This window comes from Ceratotherium simum, chromosome 40 (assembly GCF_057802395.1).
Source record: "Ceratotherium simum simum isolate JZ-2026a chromosome 40, ASM5780239v1, whole genome shotgun sequence".
NCBI lineage: Eukaryota > Metazoa > Chordata > Mammalia > Perissodactyla > Rhinocerotidae > Ceratotherium > Ceratotherium simum.
This window is the reverse complement of record NC_141939.1, coordinates 6,728,401-6,749,483: the sequence shown is the minus strand read 5'-3', so window position 1 is coordinate 6,749,483 and position 21,083 is coordinate 6,728,401. Positions and strand designations below refer to the sequence as shown.

At 38.2% G+C, this 21,083-nt stretch overlaps 1 protein-coding gene across 2 annotated transcripts in view; it reads left to right on the top strand.

The window, feature by feature from the left end:
* AFF3 (ALF transcription elongation factor 3) overlaps positions 1-21,083 on the top strand; it is a 526,894-nt gene that overhangs the window by 230,233 nt on the left and 275,578 nt on the right. For both annotated transcript variants that reach the window (XM_087426220.1, XM_087426221.1), the window contains one exon: positions 20,272-20,319. In XM_087426220.1, the coding sequence (XP_087282346.1) occupies positions 20,272-20,319 (48 nt within the window). The remainder of the gene's footprint in view (positions 1-20,271; positions 20,320-21,083) is intronic.

Here is a 21,083-nt window from a genome sequence, read left to right as displayed (position 1 = left end):
ACCAAAAATCTCCCAACAAAGAGAAGATGGCTTCATTGGTGAACTCTACCAAACATTTAAAGAAGAATTAATACCAATTCTTCTCCAACTCTTCAAATTGAAGAGGGAGGCACACTTCCAAACTCATTTTACAAGGCCAACATTACCCTGATACCAAAGCCAGACAAGGATACTACAAGAAAAGAAAATTACAGGGCAGTATCCCTGATGAACATAGATGCAAAAGTCCTCAACAAAATATTAGCAAACCAAATTCAACGGCACATTAAAAGGATCGAATACCATGATCAAGTGGGATTTATCCCTGGGATACAGGGATGGTTCAACGTTCACAAATCAACAAACGTGATATACCACATTAACAGAATGGAGGATAAAAATCATATGATCATTTCAATAGATGTAGAAAAAAAGCATTTGACAAAATTCAACATCCTTTCATGATAAAAACTCCCCACAAAGTAGAACGAACGTACCTCAACTTAGTGAAGGCCATGTATGACAAGCCCACAGCTAACGTCATACTCAATGGTGAAAAGCTGAAAGCCTTTCCTCTAAGAGCAGGAACAAGACAAGGGTGCCTGTTCTCACCACTTCTGTTCAAAATAGTACTGAAAGTTTTAGCCAGAGCAGTTAGGTGAGAAAAAGAAATATATTTCCAATTCTGGCACCTGGAGCCTTATCATCCTTATTGTAAGGACATCCTGGTGAGTGGAAAAGAAGGAGGTGAAGCTCTATCTATAGGCAACTTTATTCTGCTTATAAATCTTCAACTTTTGCAAAAATAGAATACCACTGTAGGCCAGAGATTTACCAAGTGTCCTGAGTTAGGGAACGAAAGGCAAAAGTGATAGGAAATTATGAGCTGTAACTAACATTTATGTGTTTATGTGGATTTGGTGTAGGATTTTTCTGTAATCAGTTTGTAACTCCACAACTGCTTATCATGCTTACTTGTTTTTACCCAAGATATTGTTGTTACTTATTCTCTATATTTTATTTATTATCTTTGGCTACATGGGATTTAAAGAGTTGCTAAAGACAGTCAAGATTGCTAATCAGTCAAGAGATAAAATCGTTAGTCAAAAGCAACAGACAGATGAATATGAAGTAAAAGTTTTGGGAAAGAGTTATAAGACCACACAACTTTCTGCACCAACCCTGGTGTCCGTGGCTGTCTGTGTCAGTAACTCCTTCACTGGCTGATTTATAGACACAACTAAAGAGCAGTGTAGTTTTGCAGGTTTTTGAAAATCACTGACCACATACACATCTATTCCTTGTACAGTTTTTGTGTTGGTGGGGTTACAGTTATAATTTCATTTATATCTCTACGTGTAGAGAACTTAAGTGTTTAGCAGATATTCCTACTGCCTGACTTCCTTTGGGGTCTTCCTAAACTATTCATCAAATTGTTTAAATATGCTTCATTATTTAAAAAAAAAAAGTCTATGGTCCAGCTACAAAAAGAAGTTTAGCATTTAAAATGTATACACCAGACGCTGACCATTTGAGGTAATACAGTAGTTCCTCCATATCGGTGGGGAATGGGTTCCAAGACCACCCTCCCACCTTCATCCCCCGTGGATATCAAAATTTGCATATGCTCAAGTCTCTTATATAAAATGGCATAGTATTTGCATATAACCTATGCACATCCTCCCATATATTTAAATGATCCCTAGATTACTTATAGCACCTAATACAACGTAAATACTGTGTAAATAGTTGTTATACTGTATTATTTAGGGAATAATGACAAGAAAATAAGATGTGTACCTGTTCAGTACAGATGCAACCATCGTAGGCCTTTCTGTCTGCAGTTGGTTGAATCCACAAATGCAGAACCCTGGATACGGAGGGCTGACTGTACTGATTTTTACATATGAGCTAATGCAGCTATCCAATAATTGTATATTGGGTTCCCACTGTATCCACAAGAGACTATGTGAAGCTATTAAGTTGAATGAAACTAGGTTTTTAATTCATTTGTAGCCCCAAAGATTTCCATTTTAAATTTTATTTATTTATTTTTTCCCCCAAAGCCCCAGTAGATAGTGGTATGTCATAGCTGCACATCCTTCCAGTTGCTGTATGTGGGACGCGGCCCCAGCATGGCCGGAGAAGCGGTGCGTCAGTGCGTGCCCGGGATCCAAACCCGGGCCACCAGTGGCGGAGCGCGCGCACTCAACCACCAAGCCACGGGGCCGGCCCAAGATTTCCATTTTAAATTTGAAATTCTCTAGGCCTTTATAAATTTTGTAATTTTTACCAAATGTTGGAACTGGCTCATGAGATGAGTTATGAACTATAATACGACCGGTTGGCTTCAGGTTGCTTTTCCATCTCACAGGTTGAAATATTTATCACAAACTCTTGGCTTGATTTGACAGACACATGTCTGCAGTGCTGTCAGCCACTGTGTTAGGTGCAATTGGCCTGTCTTTGGACAGTTGCTGAAAAGTGTCCTCTAACATAAACTCTGCTTCTATGATTAACATAAATTCGCTTCTCTGGTGGTGGGTGGTTGGGTTATGTCGTAGGGCATATAATCTGTTACTGACAAGGTGAATGATGGCTTTGTAAATGTCGTTTTAAAAGTTAGGCTGAAATGTTTGGTCTCTGACCTAGGGCAGGGGGCAGGATAAGTTTGCTGATCTTAGTTTTCTTTTAACTGCTTTCTCAGAAACCACCCTGGCAGTATTAACTCACTCGGTTTCCTCCATTTGCTCCTGGTTTTCCCAACTCTGTGGCTGTCATTCTGTCTTCTGTCTCTGAAAGAGTTTTCCTTTAGACTACTACTTCTGTTCTTTAGAGTTTCATTAAAGGCACTTCGCGAACCTCTTCTTGATGAGACAAGGGAGCTAATTCTATCCTAAACATATATTGCTCGTTTCTTAACCTTGAAAAGTCACCTCAGGTTTGTCCACACAAACATCTGAACACTGTATTGCATATAATAGCAGGTGAGAATGCCGAATGGCCCACAAAATTGGGTCTGGACTATGGCCTTGCCTCTTGCTAGCTGTATGACCTTGAGGAAGTTCCTCTTCTACAAAATGTGGACAATAACAGTATCCACTTGGTAAAATTGTGATAATTGAATGATAGGATGGATGTAAAGCATTAGCACAGTGCCTGGAAAACTATGATACTCAATAAAGTTAGCTATTATTACTGAGACTGAGGTCACTATGGATAAATCAATAGACGTGAAACAAGATGTGTTCAACAAGTAATATATAGTCACATACATGTGCCTTTTTCTGGGACAGTTGACTCTTAATCTTCCTCATTACATTATCTCCTGCTTCAGAAAGGGTGAGATGAATCTTGTGATTCTAGGTATACTTAGGAAGCTGTAAACACCAAGGAATTCAACAGGAAAAAAAAAGGTACTCAAATGAGAAAAAGAAGCATGTTTTAGAAACCATTGGGTTGAAGTATAAAATGCAAACCAGGCAATTTTTTTTTTTAACCTACTGTAGGGCCATATGGTTGCTGAATGTGTTGATGCTGGTTTTAAGATTCTTGAGTATTTTAAACTTGACATGTTATTTTTTTTAATGATTTCAAACATCATTTCTTTCAGAGCCTTTGCCCAATGTCGCCGTAATATTGAACAGATGGCTCAGCAGCATTTCCATTTGCATTTTGCAATACTGCCATGTTATTTGCAAAATTTCTTATCAAAAACCTGTGATTCTTTCTCTACCTTTTCAGAATGGCTATGATGAAACTGTAAATAGGCTCTCCCCAGAGTCTTGGGGATGTGGTAGAAATTGGGATTGCATATCGCTGCTTTTCAATTTTATGTTGTTATATTTTTTAGTTTTACACCTACTGTTATTCGTATACGCTCTCATCTTAAACAGCCCCTTTCATCCAAAGGACTAAAAGTCCTCGTTATACCTTTGTGACATGAGTAAAAATGAGATATTAGCGCTGAAGGGAATTTGATGATTACACCAGCCCTTTCGCGTCAGCCTGTTTACTTTCCTAGTAATCACTTGTCACTCTCTGAAATTGTCCTGTTTATTCATTTGTTGTCCAACTCTACCGTAAAATGTGATAAGCTCCGTGAGAGCTGGGGCCCCATCCATTTTGTTTTCCATGTTGTCCTCAGTCCTGGCACAGTGTTGGTGCCCATAATCATCTGTGAATGAATGAATGGTGAAGGAAGTAATTAATAAGTAACTTTCTAGATACTGGAATTCTTTCACAAGCAGAATACGAGTTACTTGAACGTAATTGCTTTCTCTAATCTTTTTACTTTTATTTTACTCAGGTATGTTTTCAAGAGGGTTTTTCTAGGACTGTTCTCTTCATAGTCTTCACTTCTGTGTTGGTTTTTTTTTTTAAATAAAAAATGACTGTGTGGATATAAATAGACAGTCCCTCAGGAGATTTTTTTTTTTTCCTTTGGAGGCACAATGGGATTAGTACCAACATAGAGGCGTTTTCTTGCTTAACAGATTGAAAAGACACAGGAAGCAAGAGAGGCTGTATTGATCAGAGCTGACTTTAGGCCATGCCTTTTAAAGGCATGTGATGATGAAAAATAAGCCCACCGATATCTCTATTAAGAGTCTTTGATTTTCTCTTTTTAAATGAGGACTGCTAAGGTGCCTGTGTGGCTCAGAGGGTGGCTAATGCAGCGGGCCATGCTGTGGCTGACTGCTGGCTTACTGGTTCACATTCATCTGAGTTTGCCCTTGATCATTGCTGTTCCCAGCCCGTGACCTGCATTAAATGTTTCTATGACTTCAGGCTGGGATCTAGTCTAAGACTTGTTCAGTCTTAGCCTTGCACATAGAGCAAATAGAGGAAAAAGTTAATATTGAAGGTTGCACTATGCTATATCTAGAAAAGGACCATTTGCTCTAATTATTGCAAAGTGTTGGCAGGTTATTTGTCAGCAGAGTAACAAATTCTGTCTATCAGCTCAGAGCTACAGTGAAAGGTGAAGAAACTTTTATTGCTATAACCATGAGTCTAGAAAGCATTTTAGCCTTCACCGAGTAGGTCTTTGTAGATATTAGAGTTTGTGAAAAGGGGCAGGAGCTTCCTCTCTGCTGAAAGAAAAAGACTTTGATTTTTCTAAAGCCAGAATTACAAAAGGATTTGAAAAGTGGGGGTCTTTGTGCTGTGGGTTTATGCTTCCCACTTCGGAGCCGAGATTTCGCCACTGGCAAGCCGTGAGAAGCCTCCAGCCGTGCTCAGAGGAGGAGATGAAGTGCCATCGAAGGCGAGCTCCAGCCCAAATGCAGGAATGAAAAATTGTTTTTTAATTTTTTTCCTGGCCTTCACAATAAGCAAAATATTTTTTTGTAAAACATTTATGCAGGGACGATTTGAGGAACCAGGAAGAGAACGTCAAGTCAGCAGCTGGAGTGTAGCCATGACCAATATGGAAGGTTTAGTTAAGTCCAGGGGAGGTATGGGAGGTGTGGAATTTCATGGACTCCCTGGACTCGCCACCTCACTTTGGAAAATCTTACTGGTCTGAGCGTGAAGCTTTATTTATGATGTATTTTCTAAGGCAAGACTTTGCATTATAGGGTTAAGTGTATGATAAATACTGCCTAAGTGTAGTGTTGTCCTCAATAATGAGTTTAACTCTTTGCTTGCTGCAACCTGTAGCCATGTCACCTTCCTCTCTGTGAAAATGAATACTAATTATCATTATAAACAGTTCTTCTCATTATGTTCCAATGGATGGCATCTTTTATTGCTTGCTAATTATAAGCACACAGAACTGAATTGCTTGAAGTTAAACAATGTAAACAGGGTTGTAAGAGATTTTCATGTTGAATACTTTTATTGATTAATTGTTAATTAAAATCTCTCAAATCTCTACCCACTTAATCCATTTAATTTATCGGATACTGTAATAACTCTTATTCCTTACTCAGGGATTGGTACTTTTAGAATTTTCTTTTTATTCTCTTCAGGGGTTTTCTTCACAAATAACTCATACAGACTTACAGGACTGTACCTAACCAGAAGATAAAGAAATTTACCATTCAACATTTTATTAATCAAAACTTGGTTGGAAATGACCAGAATTATAGTCTTAAAGTTAGAAAGACTCTCACACTTAGAGGTGTGAGTTAATAACTAACTTCCACTCAGATAGTCATTTAATTTCTACTTTAACATGTAATTAATCATACCCATTCTCTATTTGGATGATTCTAATTGTGAAAAAGAACTGTCAGGAAGCTAAAATGATTCCTCTACTTTCTCCCATTGGTCCAAACTCCCATGTCTGGGGATGATGCAGAATAAGTTTAAATTCTTTTCTATAACATTGCCCTTTAAATATGTAAGGCATCTAGTGTGGCCCATTTCACTCTTCTCCTTCCCATGACAAATTATCTCCACTTTCTTCAACTGTTCCTCAAGTGCTCAGACCCTTCATCAGTCTTGCCATCCTTTTCTAGACTCATGGAGCTTTCAACTCAGCAAGCAAGGTAAATATTAAACACACAATTATTACCAGGATTCATAATACTCACGTAGTGGAAGGAAAAAATACTACAGGTTTATAGGTAGGGAAGGAGGTAGGGGAGGGGGCTAACCTAGCCCAGGTTTTAAACTCTCTCGGTTGACAAAGATAACATGCCCATCAGATGAACAAGTTACAAACCTATTGCCCCATCCCACAATCCCAATCCCTTTGTCCTGGTCTAGTTTTTTTCTCATAACATTTCATCTTCTAGTGTACTGTGTAATTTATTTGTTAATATTTTTACTCTCTCATTTGAATCTAAACAACACGAGGGCAGGAATTTTTGTCTGTTTTATTTAGTTGTGAATCCCTAGCATCTAGAACATGCTGGACACGTGGTAAGCACTCAATAAATATTTGTTGAACAAGACTTACTCAGGTATGGCTATTTAATTAGCCACCAGTCCATCTATCTGTATTAACAACCAATCCATACATTTTCATCTCACCCACTGGGGCTTCTTACAAGATGTTGAGAGTTGCCTTGCAGAAATGTGGCTGCATTATATTTAAGACCAGGGGAAATTGTACAGATAACATCACATCTGGTCTTTGTGAACTCATGTTGCTTCCTAGTAATCATTGCTTTGTTTTCTAAGTACTAAAATATTCTTTATGTAATTCTAAAATAAAATAATTGTTCATATTCAGGGATCAGCTGTCATGTGGAAGGCACCCTGCTAAATGCCTTAAACACACTTACAAGTGTATTGCCTCATTTAGTTCTCACATTTAGTAGTCCTCATATTTATTATTATTATTGCTATTTTGTGAATGAGAAAGATGAGGTGGACACATGTGACAAATGGCAGAACTGCATTTGCAAAAGCCCATGCTTCTGGCCTCCAGTGTGATTGCTGGACCTGGGGACAAACTGAAGGCTGTAGTTGGGGGATCCTGCCTTAGGAAGAGCTGGAGCATTTGCTTTTCCTCCTGTGGCTGTGGCTTCTTTAAGGTGTGGTTCTGTGACCACATCAGCAAGTTCCTTCTATGCCATTAGTGCATTTTTTCCAGGCCTGCCAGGTAAAGTGGTTAAAAAAGCATTCTCTTGGTATTGCCACCTAACTGGGGCGTGGATTCCCTCTTAATTTGTTCTACTCCTTATAACTTTGAAAATGGTTCTTGCTGTGAAGGCAGAAGCAGGATAGAAGTTGAATTAACGTTTTTCTGTTGCCTGTTGATGTTGTGCCATTTCACACTATACTATCTACCCAAGCAGTCGCCAGCTTTTCCTTATTCTTACTGTTTACACTACCTTACAGGTTTTCAAGTCCCCTCTCTGGTTGCATGTTGCATTAAGTAGTCTGTATCATTTATTTCTTTATGATTATTAAGTTTCTAGGTGTCCTTTTTTTTTATCCTAAAAGAAGAAGTTTCTAAAAGTCATTTATGTTTCCAGTGCTAGAAATCGAGTCTATAATCAAACATTTCACATTATTCATTGGTTTTATGTTAGAAAGGAGAGTTGATAGACAATTGAGTGATTTTTTTTTTTATTTTTCTGTAGGCCTTTAAGCCATAGTGTTAGACAGAAAATAACCTTGACTAATTTTCGTTCACACTTTCTGACTTAATTTGACTACTCTTGTTGATACTTATCACAAAATGATCATGTTTCATTAAATTGTTCCAACATAATCTTGGATGTGTTTTAATTAGATTTCAAGCCTTTTTTTTTTTTTTTTTTTTTTTTCCAATAAACACAGTCCAAATTTTCTCCATTGGAAAAAGAGATTCTTGGTGCAGAAATTTGCCTTGTGATCAATTCCATACTATAACAGTCTACTGAGAAAAGCCAAAAAAACCAAAAGTGGTGAAGCCAAAAAGTGACCTAAGCAAGTGGTTTTCTTTCCAACTCTTCCCTGTGGGTATATGGAGGATCTTATGTGATCTTATGTGTTAGATAACCTTGATATCAGATAACAGAATGCAGACATTCTGTCCAAATAGAATCTTGCCATAATAATCTCAGCATATTAAAATATGGTATTTATTTCTTATCAAACTTTTTGTTTTGTATAACTTTTTTTTCTCCCGCTGGATGACAGCTCTAAGGAGTTTTGTGATACTAGCAAGGGTGTGCAGATACAGAGAGATTGTCTTCTGATTGGGCCCCTCACAGAGGCTTTGGAATAGAGATAGGAAACAGTTCTCCTCTGTATGGGAGGGACGTAGGAGCTAATGTGTCTCTTCTCTTCCTGAATTGCCCACCAGCTATCACCAGAGGATGGCTTTATCTGGTCATATTTTACATAGAAATTCAGGGGTCGGCAGGTACTTCCAGGGGCCTTCTGAGGCCTGCCCTGATAGAGGAAAGGGCAAATGTGTGGATTTATATGCAAGTTCAGCTCCAGGTACCCCAAGTTCCACAGAGGAATGAACTCACTCTGCCGTACAGTGGGACACACATACAGGTTTTGAAGGAACTGCACATTTTATGGGAGTGGAAGAGAAAAGATAAAATCTATTGCTACTATGACAGCACCTGTCCCAATAGCCTGCAGATATTTTTCAAGACTAACAGTAAAGCTACTCCAAGAGAGTCAAGAATGAAAATGCTGTAAATATGCACAAATTTTAAAGAAGAAAATCTTTAAGTATTACATTGTATTAAAAAATTCTCACCAGCCAATAAAATACATAAGTTTCCAATGCTACCAGCTCCCACCTCTCAGGTAAGCCTTCTCCCCTGCGCCCTGGCTGATTTCAGCTGGAATTCTTTATTCAGCATCTGTTTATAGCATATCTCCTCAGAGAGCAGACATAGAAACAGTTGATGTCAAGCACAAACAGAACGAACTCTTTTCTAGGGGTCGGACAGACCTGAGACCTTTTTGGAAAGGTGATGTGATAATGGAGAGAAAGACTCATGAAGAACATGACATATTAAGGGTTATTTGTGAAGCTGTCTTTTATGTCTTTTAGCAAAATGCTTGAGTAAAATTAATAGAATGTGCCAAATAGAATATTGTCAAATATGTAGCACGACTTTTGCCATTTACAATAGTCATTTCAATTCATGGCTAAAAGAGGAGTGATTATCTGTCTCACTATGGGACACAAATTCGAGCAGTCCTAATAAGTATCTTTCTTGGATAATTTCTTCAGCCACATTGGATTACTCTCTCCATCTTGTAAGCTTGTGTGTTCAGAATTTCATGATTAGAAAAGAAAACATGTTCTCAACTATAAATGATAATCAAGTGTGTTTTTCCTGTACATTTCCCTCTATCATTTAAGAAAAAAAAAAAGATATGTTATAGGGGAGCCCTATCAGCAAGCCTTCTACTACCCACAGATAACATATTATTTGTTATCAGATTATATAGTGAGCGTGCAGGGTGAGATTCGGGGAAATGTTAAAAAGGAAGTGGTCCATTTTAGAAGTCTCACTGAAGTCTGCCTGTCATGTGAGGGTTACATAGTTTCAGCCCTGTCACTCTCAACGGAGCCTGTATGGCCTTCCTCTTGCTCAAGTAATGACTGCTCAGTTTTAGATGCAAGAACGCAGAGGTCTTGAAGTGTTCTTTTCAATGTCACATTACAAGTGGGAAGCACGTGTTCATTATTACTGTTCTGTGACAGGACAGTGTGGAAGATGGCCCCAGTATACACTACTCGGGCACTTTATCGAGACATGACCCCGTGGAAAAGCACTCAATATCAATTAGTGATCAGGATGTAAAACAACTGTCTCTGGTTCTGATCTCTTTATGCCATTGATAGATTTTGATAAGGTCATTGTGCTAACAGACCACTTAACTTTCTGAAAACCAAATGCGCTTTTAACTGCAAGCTGTGATTGAGATCACTAATTTTCATTATAAAAATAATAAAATAATTGAAAGACCTTGTCCTGTGGCTAAGAATCTGATAGAAAATCAATTATTAACTCTTTAACAATATCGCCTGTTGATAGAAGGCTAATGCTTTTTCTCTAATTTACAGATACCATTGTGGAGATTGGGGAAGTCAAATAACTTCTAATGGCTTCTGTACTGTGGATATAAGCTTAATTTTAATGAAATAAATAAATGTTGATGTTTCAAGAACTTCTCTTTAAGATAACTCTGGTGATTCTTTTTGATAAAGCAAAGACATTCCCTTGTAATGCAGATGAGCAACGATAATTCTTATAAAGTGCAAGACTTTAATTTTTACAAGTCTTTTTTTTTTTTTTTTTTAGTATATTGGCCACTTATTTGTTTATTCATTTGACAAACATTATCGAGTGCCTACTATGTTGTACCAAGTACTCTGCCAGGAACTGGCCATAAACACATAAATGAGAGACGCCATATCCACGGTAAAATCTACTAATGCAAGGAAATGATGCTCATCAACGTTTTTCTCATTTGCTTCTTTTAAGTTCAGTATAATATTTGTAAATACAATAAAACCATGTTTAAAAAGTTAATGTGAGGGACAACGGGGAGAAACTGTTTAATGAGTACGTGTTTTCCTTTGGAACAATAGAAATTTTGGGGACTAGATGGAGGTGATTGTGATTCACAATATTGTGAATGTACTAAAATGCCACTGAATTATACACTTTAAAATGGTTGATTTTCTGTTATGTGACTTTCATCTCAATTTTTTTTTAAGTTAATGCAGTTTGTGGTTTGTTTCTCTTGATATGTTTATTTGGCTTTGTATTGTATATTAGAGGTGGAAGGTATTTGAGAAGTCTAGCTCAGTCCCTTTCAGGTATTTCTTTTTTGTTTTTCAGTAGAATTCTGAAGATTTTTATGATGGGTCTTGAACATTTCTTGTTAAAGTTATTCCTCATTTATTTTTCTTGATGTTGTGGGTGGCATTTTTAAAATATTTTTAAATAGTTTATTGCTGCTACACAGAAGAGCTATTGAGCTTTGACTGCTTTATATCCAACTCCTTTTTTACCTCTCTTTTTAATAAGAGTAACAGTGGAGTCTTTGGGATTTTTCTAGGTATGTGATCAAAAATCTGTAAGCTGAGATGATCACAGTTTTACATGTTTTCGCTAGTGTTACAATACTGTAAAAGGGCCCTCATGTGAAATATTAAACCATTTTTGTATTTGTGGGACAAATCCCACTAAATTTTCACTAATTCTTCTAATATTTTATTGAATTATATTTACTAATAATCTATCAAGGATTTGACATTTATCTTCATAAGGAATATTGATTTATTCTCTTACGTTAGGTTTTTATACTAATTTATTAAAATAAATCACATTGCTTTCCATTACTTTCTACTCTGGAAGAGAAAATGTATGGGAATTAGTTCTTCCTTGGAAGTTTGAAATACTTCACTCTAAAACTATCTGGCGTGAAGCCTTAATTGAAGATAATTTTTTAATTTAATTGAACCTACATTCACAGGTTTATAGTCGAATCTCATTTTTCTTTATTTCTTAAATCAAGCTTTTTTCAGAAAGTTGCCAACTTCATCAGAATTTTTCATTTATTAGCATTGTGTTCTATTTTAACATTAATATCAATATCCTCTTATAATCTCATATTTTATCCCCTTTTTATATCAAATTATGTTTATTATTTGGGCTTTCTTTTTATTGAACAGATTTTTAAGTGACTTTCTATTGTTGTTTTGGGGTAGTATGTTTTGTTTTTGTTTTTAAGAAATTATATTGTGGCTTTATAAATCCTACCTATTTTTTGTTTTATAAATATTTCATTGGTTTTTTCAATTTGTTATTTTCTTCCTTTTATGTGTCCTTTTGATTTTAAACTTTTAATTGAGTGCTTAGCACATAAATTTCCTTTTAAAAAAAAAATGAAAGATTTTAGTGTATGAATTTGCCCCCCAGAATATTTTTGGCATCATCCTATAATTTTGTTTTGCAATATTTTAATTTTATTTTTTTGTAAATATAAAGAGTTATTTATAAGTATGTGGTATTTATTTTATTCCAAGAATTCCAGAAGATTTTCATGTCTACACAGTGTTTAATTCATAGCTTACTTGTTTTGATAACCTGTGGTTAAAGAGTCTGGGCTGTAAAACAATTACTTTTTGAAATTTTTTGAAGCTCTTTTGTAGCTCACTATATAACCACTTCAGTAACTATCTCATATATATGCTTGAAAAGTTGGGGAGGCATATCATTCTAAGTTCATTATATCGATCAGTTTAGCCTTATTTAATTTTATTTTTCAAATTCTCTATCCCTTTGTATAGGTTTGTGTATTCTTTTTGGTATCTTTTGTCTATTAGGAAAAATAGGGGTCGATTAAAGGCTTTCAACCATAGTCATTCTATTTGTCCTCCTTTTTCTTAGCATACCTTATATTGATGTTCTATTAATGCCCTGACTATTTTTTCTTCATTCTATATTGTGCTCTTCAATTCACTTTTTTTTTTGCTGTGAACTGTCCTTTAGGTGATGTTAATATTGCTACCATCTGCTGTCATTTTGTTTGCATTTCTATGATATACCTTTATATACCTTTCTTCTCTTATTATTCTTCCTACTTATTTTTCCTCTCAAAGTATAAATGTCTAGGTGATGGTGGTGACAGTAGGATCAGAGAGGAAGGGATGGATGTAAGTGGCAGAACAAAAGGTGAATGAATCAATGTGCTGAGCAGATTCAGGAGATAAGGAGAGGGCCTGATGAGGCGTGAAGACAGGCTTCTAGCTTGGGTGAATGAAAGCAGAGTGTATGTTGAAAGGAGAGGTGTTAGGTTGGGTGTAAGAGAGGCTGAACTGGGGAGAGAACTGGCTGGCTGCCTCCTTGTCCACAGGTAACCCTGGCCTCAGGTGAGGCTGAGGACATAGTCAGTGGATAGGGCTTCATGTAGAATTATGATGATCCCTGAATTCGAGCTTAGATCCTCACCCACTGCTTTGGTGGCATTGGTGGCTCCTGTAATTTCTTTGCATCTCAATGTTTCCATAAATCAAGACTAGTAAGACTCATTTAAAAATACTTTTATAGAAGTATTTTAGTGTTTGCATGTGATAAACAATTTCTAAATGCTTGAGGGCTTTTGAGTGCTTGCAGACAAACAGAGGCATTGTGACTTCAAAGTAGTGTTAATGCAAATCAAAACCACAGTGAAGTATCACCTCATACCTTTTACAATGGCTATTATCAAAAAGACAAGAAATACCAAATATTAGCAAGGATGTGGAGAAAAGGGAAGCCTCATACACTGCTGGTGGGAATGTAAATTGGTGCAGCCACTATGGAAAACAGTATGGAATTTTCTCAAAAAAATTGAAAATAGAACTACCATATGATTCAGCTACTCCACTACTGGATATTTATCCAAAGAATATGAAAACACTAATTCGGAAAGATATATGCACCCCCATGTTCATTGCAGCGTTATTTACAATAGCCAAGATATGGAAACAACCTAAGTGAGTCGCTGAGCTGTTGCTTGTATTTACTCTTACTTTGATGAACCCACCCCATTTTCTTATCATTATGTTTTGAAATCTGTCATAAGTCTCACCTCATTGAACCTCCAACTAAACTTCAATTCATCTTTATCCATTCATCAATGGATGAATGGATAAAGAAGATGTGGTATGTATATGCAGTGGAACACTACATAGCCATGAAAAAGAATGAAATCTTGCCATTTGCAACAACATGGATGGACCTTGAGGGTATTATGCTAAGTGAGGTAAGTCAGAAGGAGAAAGACAAATACTGTATGATTTCACTCGTATGTGGAATCTAAACAAAACAAATGAATAAACAAAACAAAACAAAAACAAACACCTAGATACAAAGAACAGATCAGTGATTATAGAGGAGAACAGGGTTGGGGGCTGGGCAAAAGGGGTGAAGGGTTATCAATTGTAGGGTGATGGTAACTAGACTTTCAGGGGTGATCACTTTGTAATGTATGGAGATGTCGAATTATAATGTTGTACACCTGAAATTTATATAATTGAAAAAATAATAAAGTAGTATTATTTTAGAATGAAAGTTCTGCCTTAAACATGTCTGATGAAGAGTTAAACTGTTTTTGAAATTAGGACACGTGCAGCATCGTCTCCTCTGCAGTGAAATGCCATTTCCCACTGACTTGATTGAGCCTGTTCTCCTTAAGCCTTGCTTGCTTCTTCCAGTGCTCTGTGCTTGATGTGGTAATTAGGGACTTCTGCTCTCAGTGACAGGATGCTCCTGGCTGTTTCTTGAACTATACTTACCCACAGCACAGTTCCTTACATTTCCCTGGCAGACTGTGTGGTGTGTATCTTTAAGTGGTAGGATTTGGAGAAAGCCGTTCCATGAAAAAGAAACATGATAGACAAGGCTGTAGAGAAGGAGAACCAGCTGGGGTTGCTAGCTTTTATTTGAAGTTTAGTTGGAGGTTCAATGAAGTGAGACTGTTATGACAGATTTCAAAATGTAATGATAGGAAAATGGGGTGGGTTCATCAAATTTGGAGTAAATACTAGCAATGGCTCAGCGACTCAGCGTGAAACAACAGCTACAAACCCTCAAAAAATACAGAGTAATTAAAATTTGCATTGTGCGGCCTCCTTCTCAGTGGGTACCTTTCCAAGGAAAGCAATAACTTTGTTGTGAAAAATATAAACACAAATTTGGAGATGTAAATTACATGCCTGTTTTAATCTTGTTCATAAACACTGAAAGTTTTAAAAATGTAAATATAATCAAAGTACACAACTGCAGCTGAAACCACATTTTAGAAAGACCTCAAGAAGGTGAAAGGCCCTCCAGTCTCCTCCCCACCCCTTCCCCCTGCCCGCCCCAGCCCTACCTGCCTACCCCTTTTTGTGTATTTGGAAAAGAAGAGGTGGAATTCTGTCCTCTAATTTCTGAGGACACAAATCCTTGTTTCTAATTTGTTGATGTCACAGAGGGATGGTAATTTTAACCCTTTCTCTCCTCTGCCTCTCCTGTCTCTAACCCCTTTGGTCTATGCATGTGATGTTGGAGGTTAATGAGTAAGATACAGAGTGACTAAGTGTTGGATAATTTGCAGTGTGGAAAGGAAGAAGGAAATTTACCCAAATACTATCCAGATTCTTTTATTTTCATACCTTAAGGATGACAAAGACCTCAAGTTGAGCCAGTTATAAGGCTTGAGTTTAGAGAGATAGCATAAAATAGCATAAAATTCATGAAACTGATGTTGAAGAAACGTGTGTGTGTTCTACCTTGACTGCCCCTTGCTGCCAAAATGATTTTGCAGAAAGCTCCTCACTTCTCTGGGCCACAGTTTCTCCATCTGTTAAAGTCATTGAGATGGCCTAAAATGAGCTCTAAAATTCCTTCCAATTCAGACTTTCTACAATACTGTGCCTCATGGGTCCACTCCAATCCAAATAGGGTCCTGGAGATTCAGACCCAATGTGGTACCCTCTTGTCCCCAGGTGTCCCCAGGAGTCAGAAATGTTCCAGAGAAGGCCCAAAATTTTCCTCTGCCAAGGACTATCCATACTGTAATTTAAGGCCAGGACTTCCTGAAACTGTTGTTGGGGGTCCTCTATCCTGGCCTCACGACTGGTACCTCCTCAGCTTTACGAGGGGCCCTCCCAGTAGGGAATGAGCTTTGAGCTGCCGTCGAGATGACCCAATGTAATAATCTTACATATTCCATCTACAGTGATGAGGGAAGTATTTAACAGGGCATCTATACTGCATCTGTCTCTCAGTACATTCCATTTTCAGAGGAGGGTAGTGGAAATTTATAGGATTATAGGGAGAGATACTCATAAGGGCAACCTGTCATTGATATAAATCACTTCAAGTGAAATTAAAGTGTGGTATTCAGGAGAAGCTTAGCTTTAACGACTCAAACCCAAAGTTTCATTTAAAGAGTCTTTTTGATATGTTGTGTACCTGGGTGAGTCCACCAGGAGAACATGAAATCAAGTTTTCCTTGATTAATTGTTTTAAGGTGAAAATTAGAAGGTACACTGAGATTTTAGCATTTGCTCTGCCAGTAAGTTACATGGTAGGAAAGGATTGGGACTTGAAGTAGGAGAAGAGAAATGGTTGTGGGTTTGAAGATACATTTTCTAATTGAGACCACTCATTCCCGTCACTGAACTCCAAAGGACATCATTCCAAAGGATCATGGAGCCCTGGCCTGACTGAGACTTTACCATATAGCCTTTGTGATGGTTGCCTTCGGCTGCCCTGGAAGCAGGCAGGTTTTGGGCAGATTCCAAAAAGAGGTCTCTGGGGGCCGGCACCATGGCTTAGCGGTTAAGTGCGCGCTCCGCTACTGGTGGCCTGGGTTCGGATCCCGGGCGCGCACCGGCGCACCGCTTCTCTGGCCATGCTGAGGCAGCGTCCCACATACAACAACTAGAAGGATGTGCAACTATGACATACAACTATCTACTGGGGCTTTGGGGAAAAAAAAGGAGGAGGATTGGCAATAGATGTTAGCTCAGAGCCGGTCTTCCTCAGCAAAAAAAACAGGAGGATTAGCACAGATGTTAGCTCAGGGCTGATCTTCCTCACAAAAAAAAAAAAAAAAAGAGCTCTCTGATCCAATTTGACTGGAGTGTCAGAATGGTGACGTTTCCAGAGCAATCTTGGGATAAGGTACTGGGGATGCGAGTGGGGGCTTATTAGATGTGTGTGGCCAAACTGAAACTTTTGGGAAACAGAAAGAGGGAAGAGTGTAGGAAAAGATAATGAAATATTAGTAAATGCATTTGGGTCTCCTAATCCTGTCATGATATTTAACAGTGTTTTTCTTGATTTATAGGGATAGACATGTATGTTGTGTTCATGCAACTGTTAGCAATATTGGTTGTGCCTTACACATTTTGTTGTTGATCTTTTAATGATGAGACTAGAGTGAAGTAATTTATACAAAGATAATGTTCCTATTTTAACTAAAACTTACCAAATAATCCATAAGGAAATAAACTTCACCTGAAAGTTCTCAAACTATTAGATTAAAGACCTAAATATAAAAGCTAAAACTGTAAAACTCTTAAAAGAAAACAGGAGTAAATCTTCATAACCATGGATTCGGCAATGGTTTCTTAGATATGACACCAAAAGAAAAAATTGATAAATTGGACTTCATCAAAATTAAAAATTTGTGCATGCATAAACATTTTCAAGAGAGTGAAAGTACAACTCACAGAATGGAAGAAAATATGTGCAAATCATATATCTGATAAGAGTCTAGTATCCAGAATATGTAAAGAACTCTTACAACAAAACAATAAAAAGACAACCCAATTAAAAAATCGGCAAAGGACATTTCTCCAAAGAAGATATGCAAATTGCCAACACACACATGAAAAGATGCTCAACATCATTAGTCACTATGAAAATACAGACCAAAACCACAGTGACATACCATTTCACACCCACTAGGATGGCTAGTATCAAAAACAAAATAAAACCAAAAAATAGCAAGTGTTGGTGAGGATCTGAAGAAATAGAACCTTCATATGTTGCTGGTAGGAATGTAAAATGGTATAGCCAGTTTGGAAAACAGGTTGGTAGCTCCTCAAAAAGCTAAGCATAGAATTGCTGTATGACTCACTAATTCGACTCCTATTTATATGTTATATATCCAAAAGAACTGAAAACAAGTGTTCAAACAAAACTTATACACACATATTCGCAGAAGTGCTATCACAGTAGCCAAAGTGAAAACAACCGAAATGTCCATCAACTGATGAATGGGTATACAGAATGTGGTATATCCTTACAGTGGAATATTATTCAGCCATAAAAAGAAATGAAGTACTGATATGTGCTACAACATGGATGAACCTCGAAAACATTATCTTAAGTGAAACCAAGCAAACACGAAAGACCGCATATTGCATGATTCCATTTATATGAAATATCCAGAATAGAAAAATGCATAGACACAGAAAGTAGATTGGTGGTTACCGGGGGCTGGGGAGATGGAGGAATGGGGAGTTCCTGCTTGATGGGCTTGGAGTCTCCATTCAGGATATCAAAAAAGGTCTAGAACTAGATACTAGTGACATTGTGAGTATTTAATGCTAGTAAATTATACACTTTAAAATGGTTAAAATGATAAATTTTTTATGTGTATTTTACCACAATAATAAAAAAAAAAAAGTTCCCAAACTATAAAAACTTCATAGAAACCCTGGTAATCACATACGTTTGACAAATAAATGAGTCAGGTTTGCTCAGGGAATGGATATATTTCAAGCACAGACTTTGGGATTGGGGAAGCTTCTAGAAGAGAAAATGTACATGACTGAGGATCAGGAGTCCTGTATTCTGGTCCAGGCTCTGCTGTTATGTGGCCTGGGATAATCATGTAAACTTTCTGGGCCTCAGTTGGGAGACTTGGACCTACCCTCTATTTCTGGGTAGGAGAAAGTCTCAGTCATGTATGGGACCTTTTTAAGCCTCACATATCTTCGTTCACCCTGGCCCCTTACCCAGCATGAAGGGTAGACTATTTCAAATGGAATGCTCTCCCACCAGGGAAAGCGGGTGGAGGGTTGGGGAGTTCAGAGGTGTGCTCTTTGGTAGAAGCTTTGTAATATTCAAAAGACCTGGAGCTGATTGTGAAAGGCCTCACATTCCTGAGAACTACAGCAAGTAGACCACTTATTTCTTCATACACTGTCTGCCAGCAGATACTTCCTGCACACACTCAGGACTGCGTGAAGCACAGTGCTAAAAGACACAGAGCCCCTGAAATCGTGGCGTGTGTGTTCTGGAGAGAGGAGCTATCATTAAAGAATTAATTATTGAATTGCAACGGTGGTGAAGAAGTCAACGCTGCCGTGAGTGAGAACTCCAGGGTTAGGGACGGCTGCTCGGAGGAAGTCGTGATTGACCTGCGATCTGAAGGATGACTTGGAATTAACTGGGAAAACCAGGAAGGTGCAGATAAGCATTCCTGGGGGAGAGAGAACTGTGAGGAGGAAAGGAGAGTGGGCCTGGAGAAGAGATTGTGAAGAAAGCCTCATTCTAGGATGTCATGCTGAGTTGTGGTCAATATCACTGAATTAAAAGGCCAAGAGAAGTATCTCCCTGAGACCACGGTCAGCACTTCTACTAGCAAATGCTGCTTCCATGTCCCTGCAAAACTACCTCCTTCTTTCCAGGCTACATAACCAGCAGCAAGCACACAGCATCTCTGGAACTTAAAATGCTCCCCAGAGTCGGCTGTGACATGAAGCCACCATTCCTCAGAGCCCTTGACATCTCCACAGCACAGGGCGGTGTGGCTTACAGAACACGTGGCTCTGGAGTATGACACCTAGCGTGCCGTGCGAATGTTGAGAGGATGTTTCACCTTTTGGTCTTTCAGTTTTCGGGCCGTCAAACCAGTAAATCTAGGCTTTGAGGACAGAGAAACTACCAGACTTTTACTTAAGCTCTAGCAACTGTTGTAATTGGCAGGGCCATTGGTATGTATTTGGTGAGTGAACTGGATGCACTTTTGCAGTGGAGGCCCCGTTTTGACACTTTGATGGAGCCCAAGGTAGACAGAGCTCAAACCTGCCTGTTGTGTGCTGTACTAGGAACCTGCTCCACTTAGAGTCGATGTGGTTGGAGGGCCCAGAGCTGAAACTCTGGGGTGTGTGCGGTGCTCTTGGCTGGCCTCTGCAGTGCAGCAGTGGGGCAAGGGGGAGTAGGCGTAACCATGATGCGAGCTATCCCATTAAGGAAAGGAGCTTATCAGTAAGTCCCAGTTTAGACGTTCACCCAGTTTGGGTGCTTATGTGTCATCTTTTCTTTGTAACCATAAATCTATTCTATCGGGCTTAATTTGTTTTTTCTTTGCTTTCAGGAGAGTAGATCTGGAGAAACCAACAGCTGTGTTGAAGAAATAATTCGGGTAAGGATATTCTTTTACAGATCTTATCAACTGGTTAGACATAGCTTTCAAATAGCAGGAGGCATGTGGCTCCTTTGTCAAAGGGAACCATTGTTTGTTGTTTGACGTTTACGTTTTCTGAGGGTAATCCCATAAATTGCCTAAGTGACACTTAAAACAGTGCTTCTTTTAGAAATCTGGAAGCTACACCTCAGTCTGGTGCCTTTGCACAGGCTGAGGTGACACTGTATTAAAGTGATCAGCTGGAAGACAGAAGAACAGAGTTGAGATGAAAAATACGGTTGTGCTCACATTTGGATGCCCCCATTAATCACTACACTATTTAAAAGCGTCCTTTAATAGTCTGTACTTTCTAGTCAAACAGGGATTGCCTTGCTATTTTTCTCTTAAACTTAATTAGAATCAGCAGCACTTGACGAAGAGGTAGACCTCAGCATCTGAAAATTTATTTCTATATTGTTCTGCATGTTATTATTTTGCCTGTTATTTACTTATCTACTCTCTGTGAACCTGTCCTTTTCATCATCACCGTCTCTACTGGATACCCTCTGTGAACCAGTTTCACACCCAGGTTCACTTAGGTTGGGCTGTTCCGCCGTATTGGTGTTTCCCTGAGTATCCAAACTTATAATCAGGATGTCGTCTTCAACTGCTATTTTTTCCTCAGTCATCTTTTTTCAGGGGAGTAACCTAATTATTTACAGTTCTCAGAAAGCTGGTATTATACTTGGCAAGACACCAAAACAAATTAAACCAGATGGTAT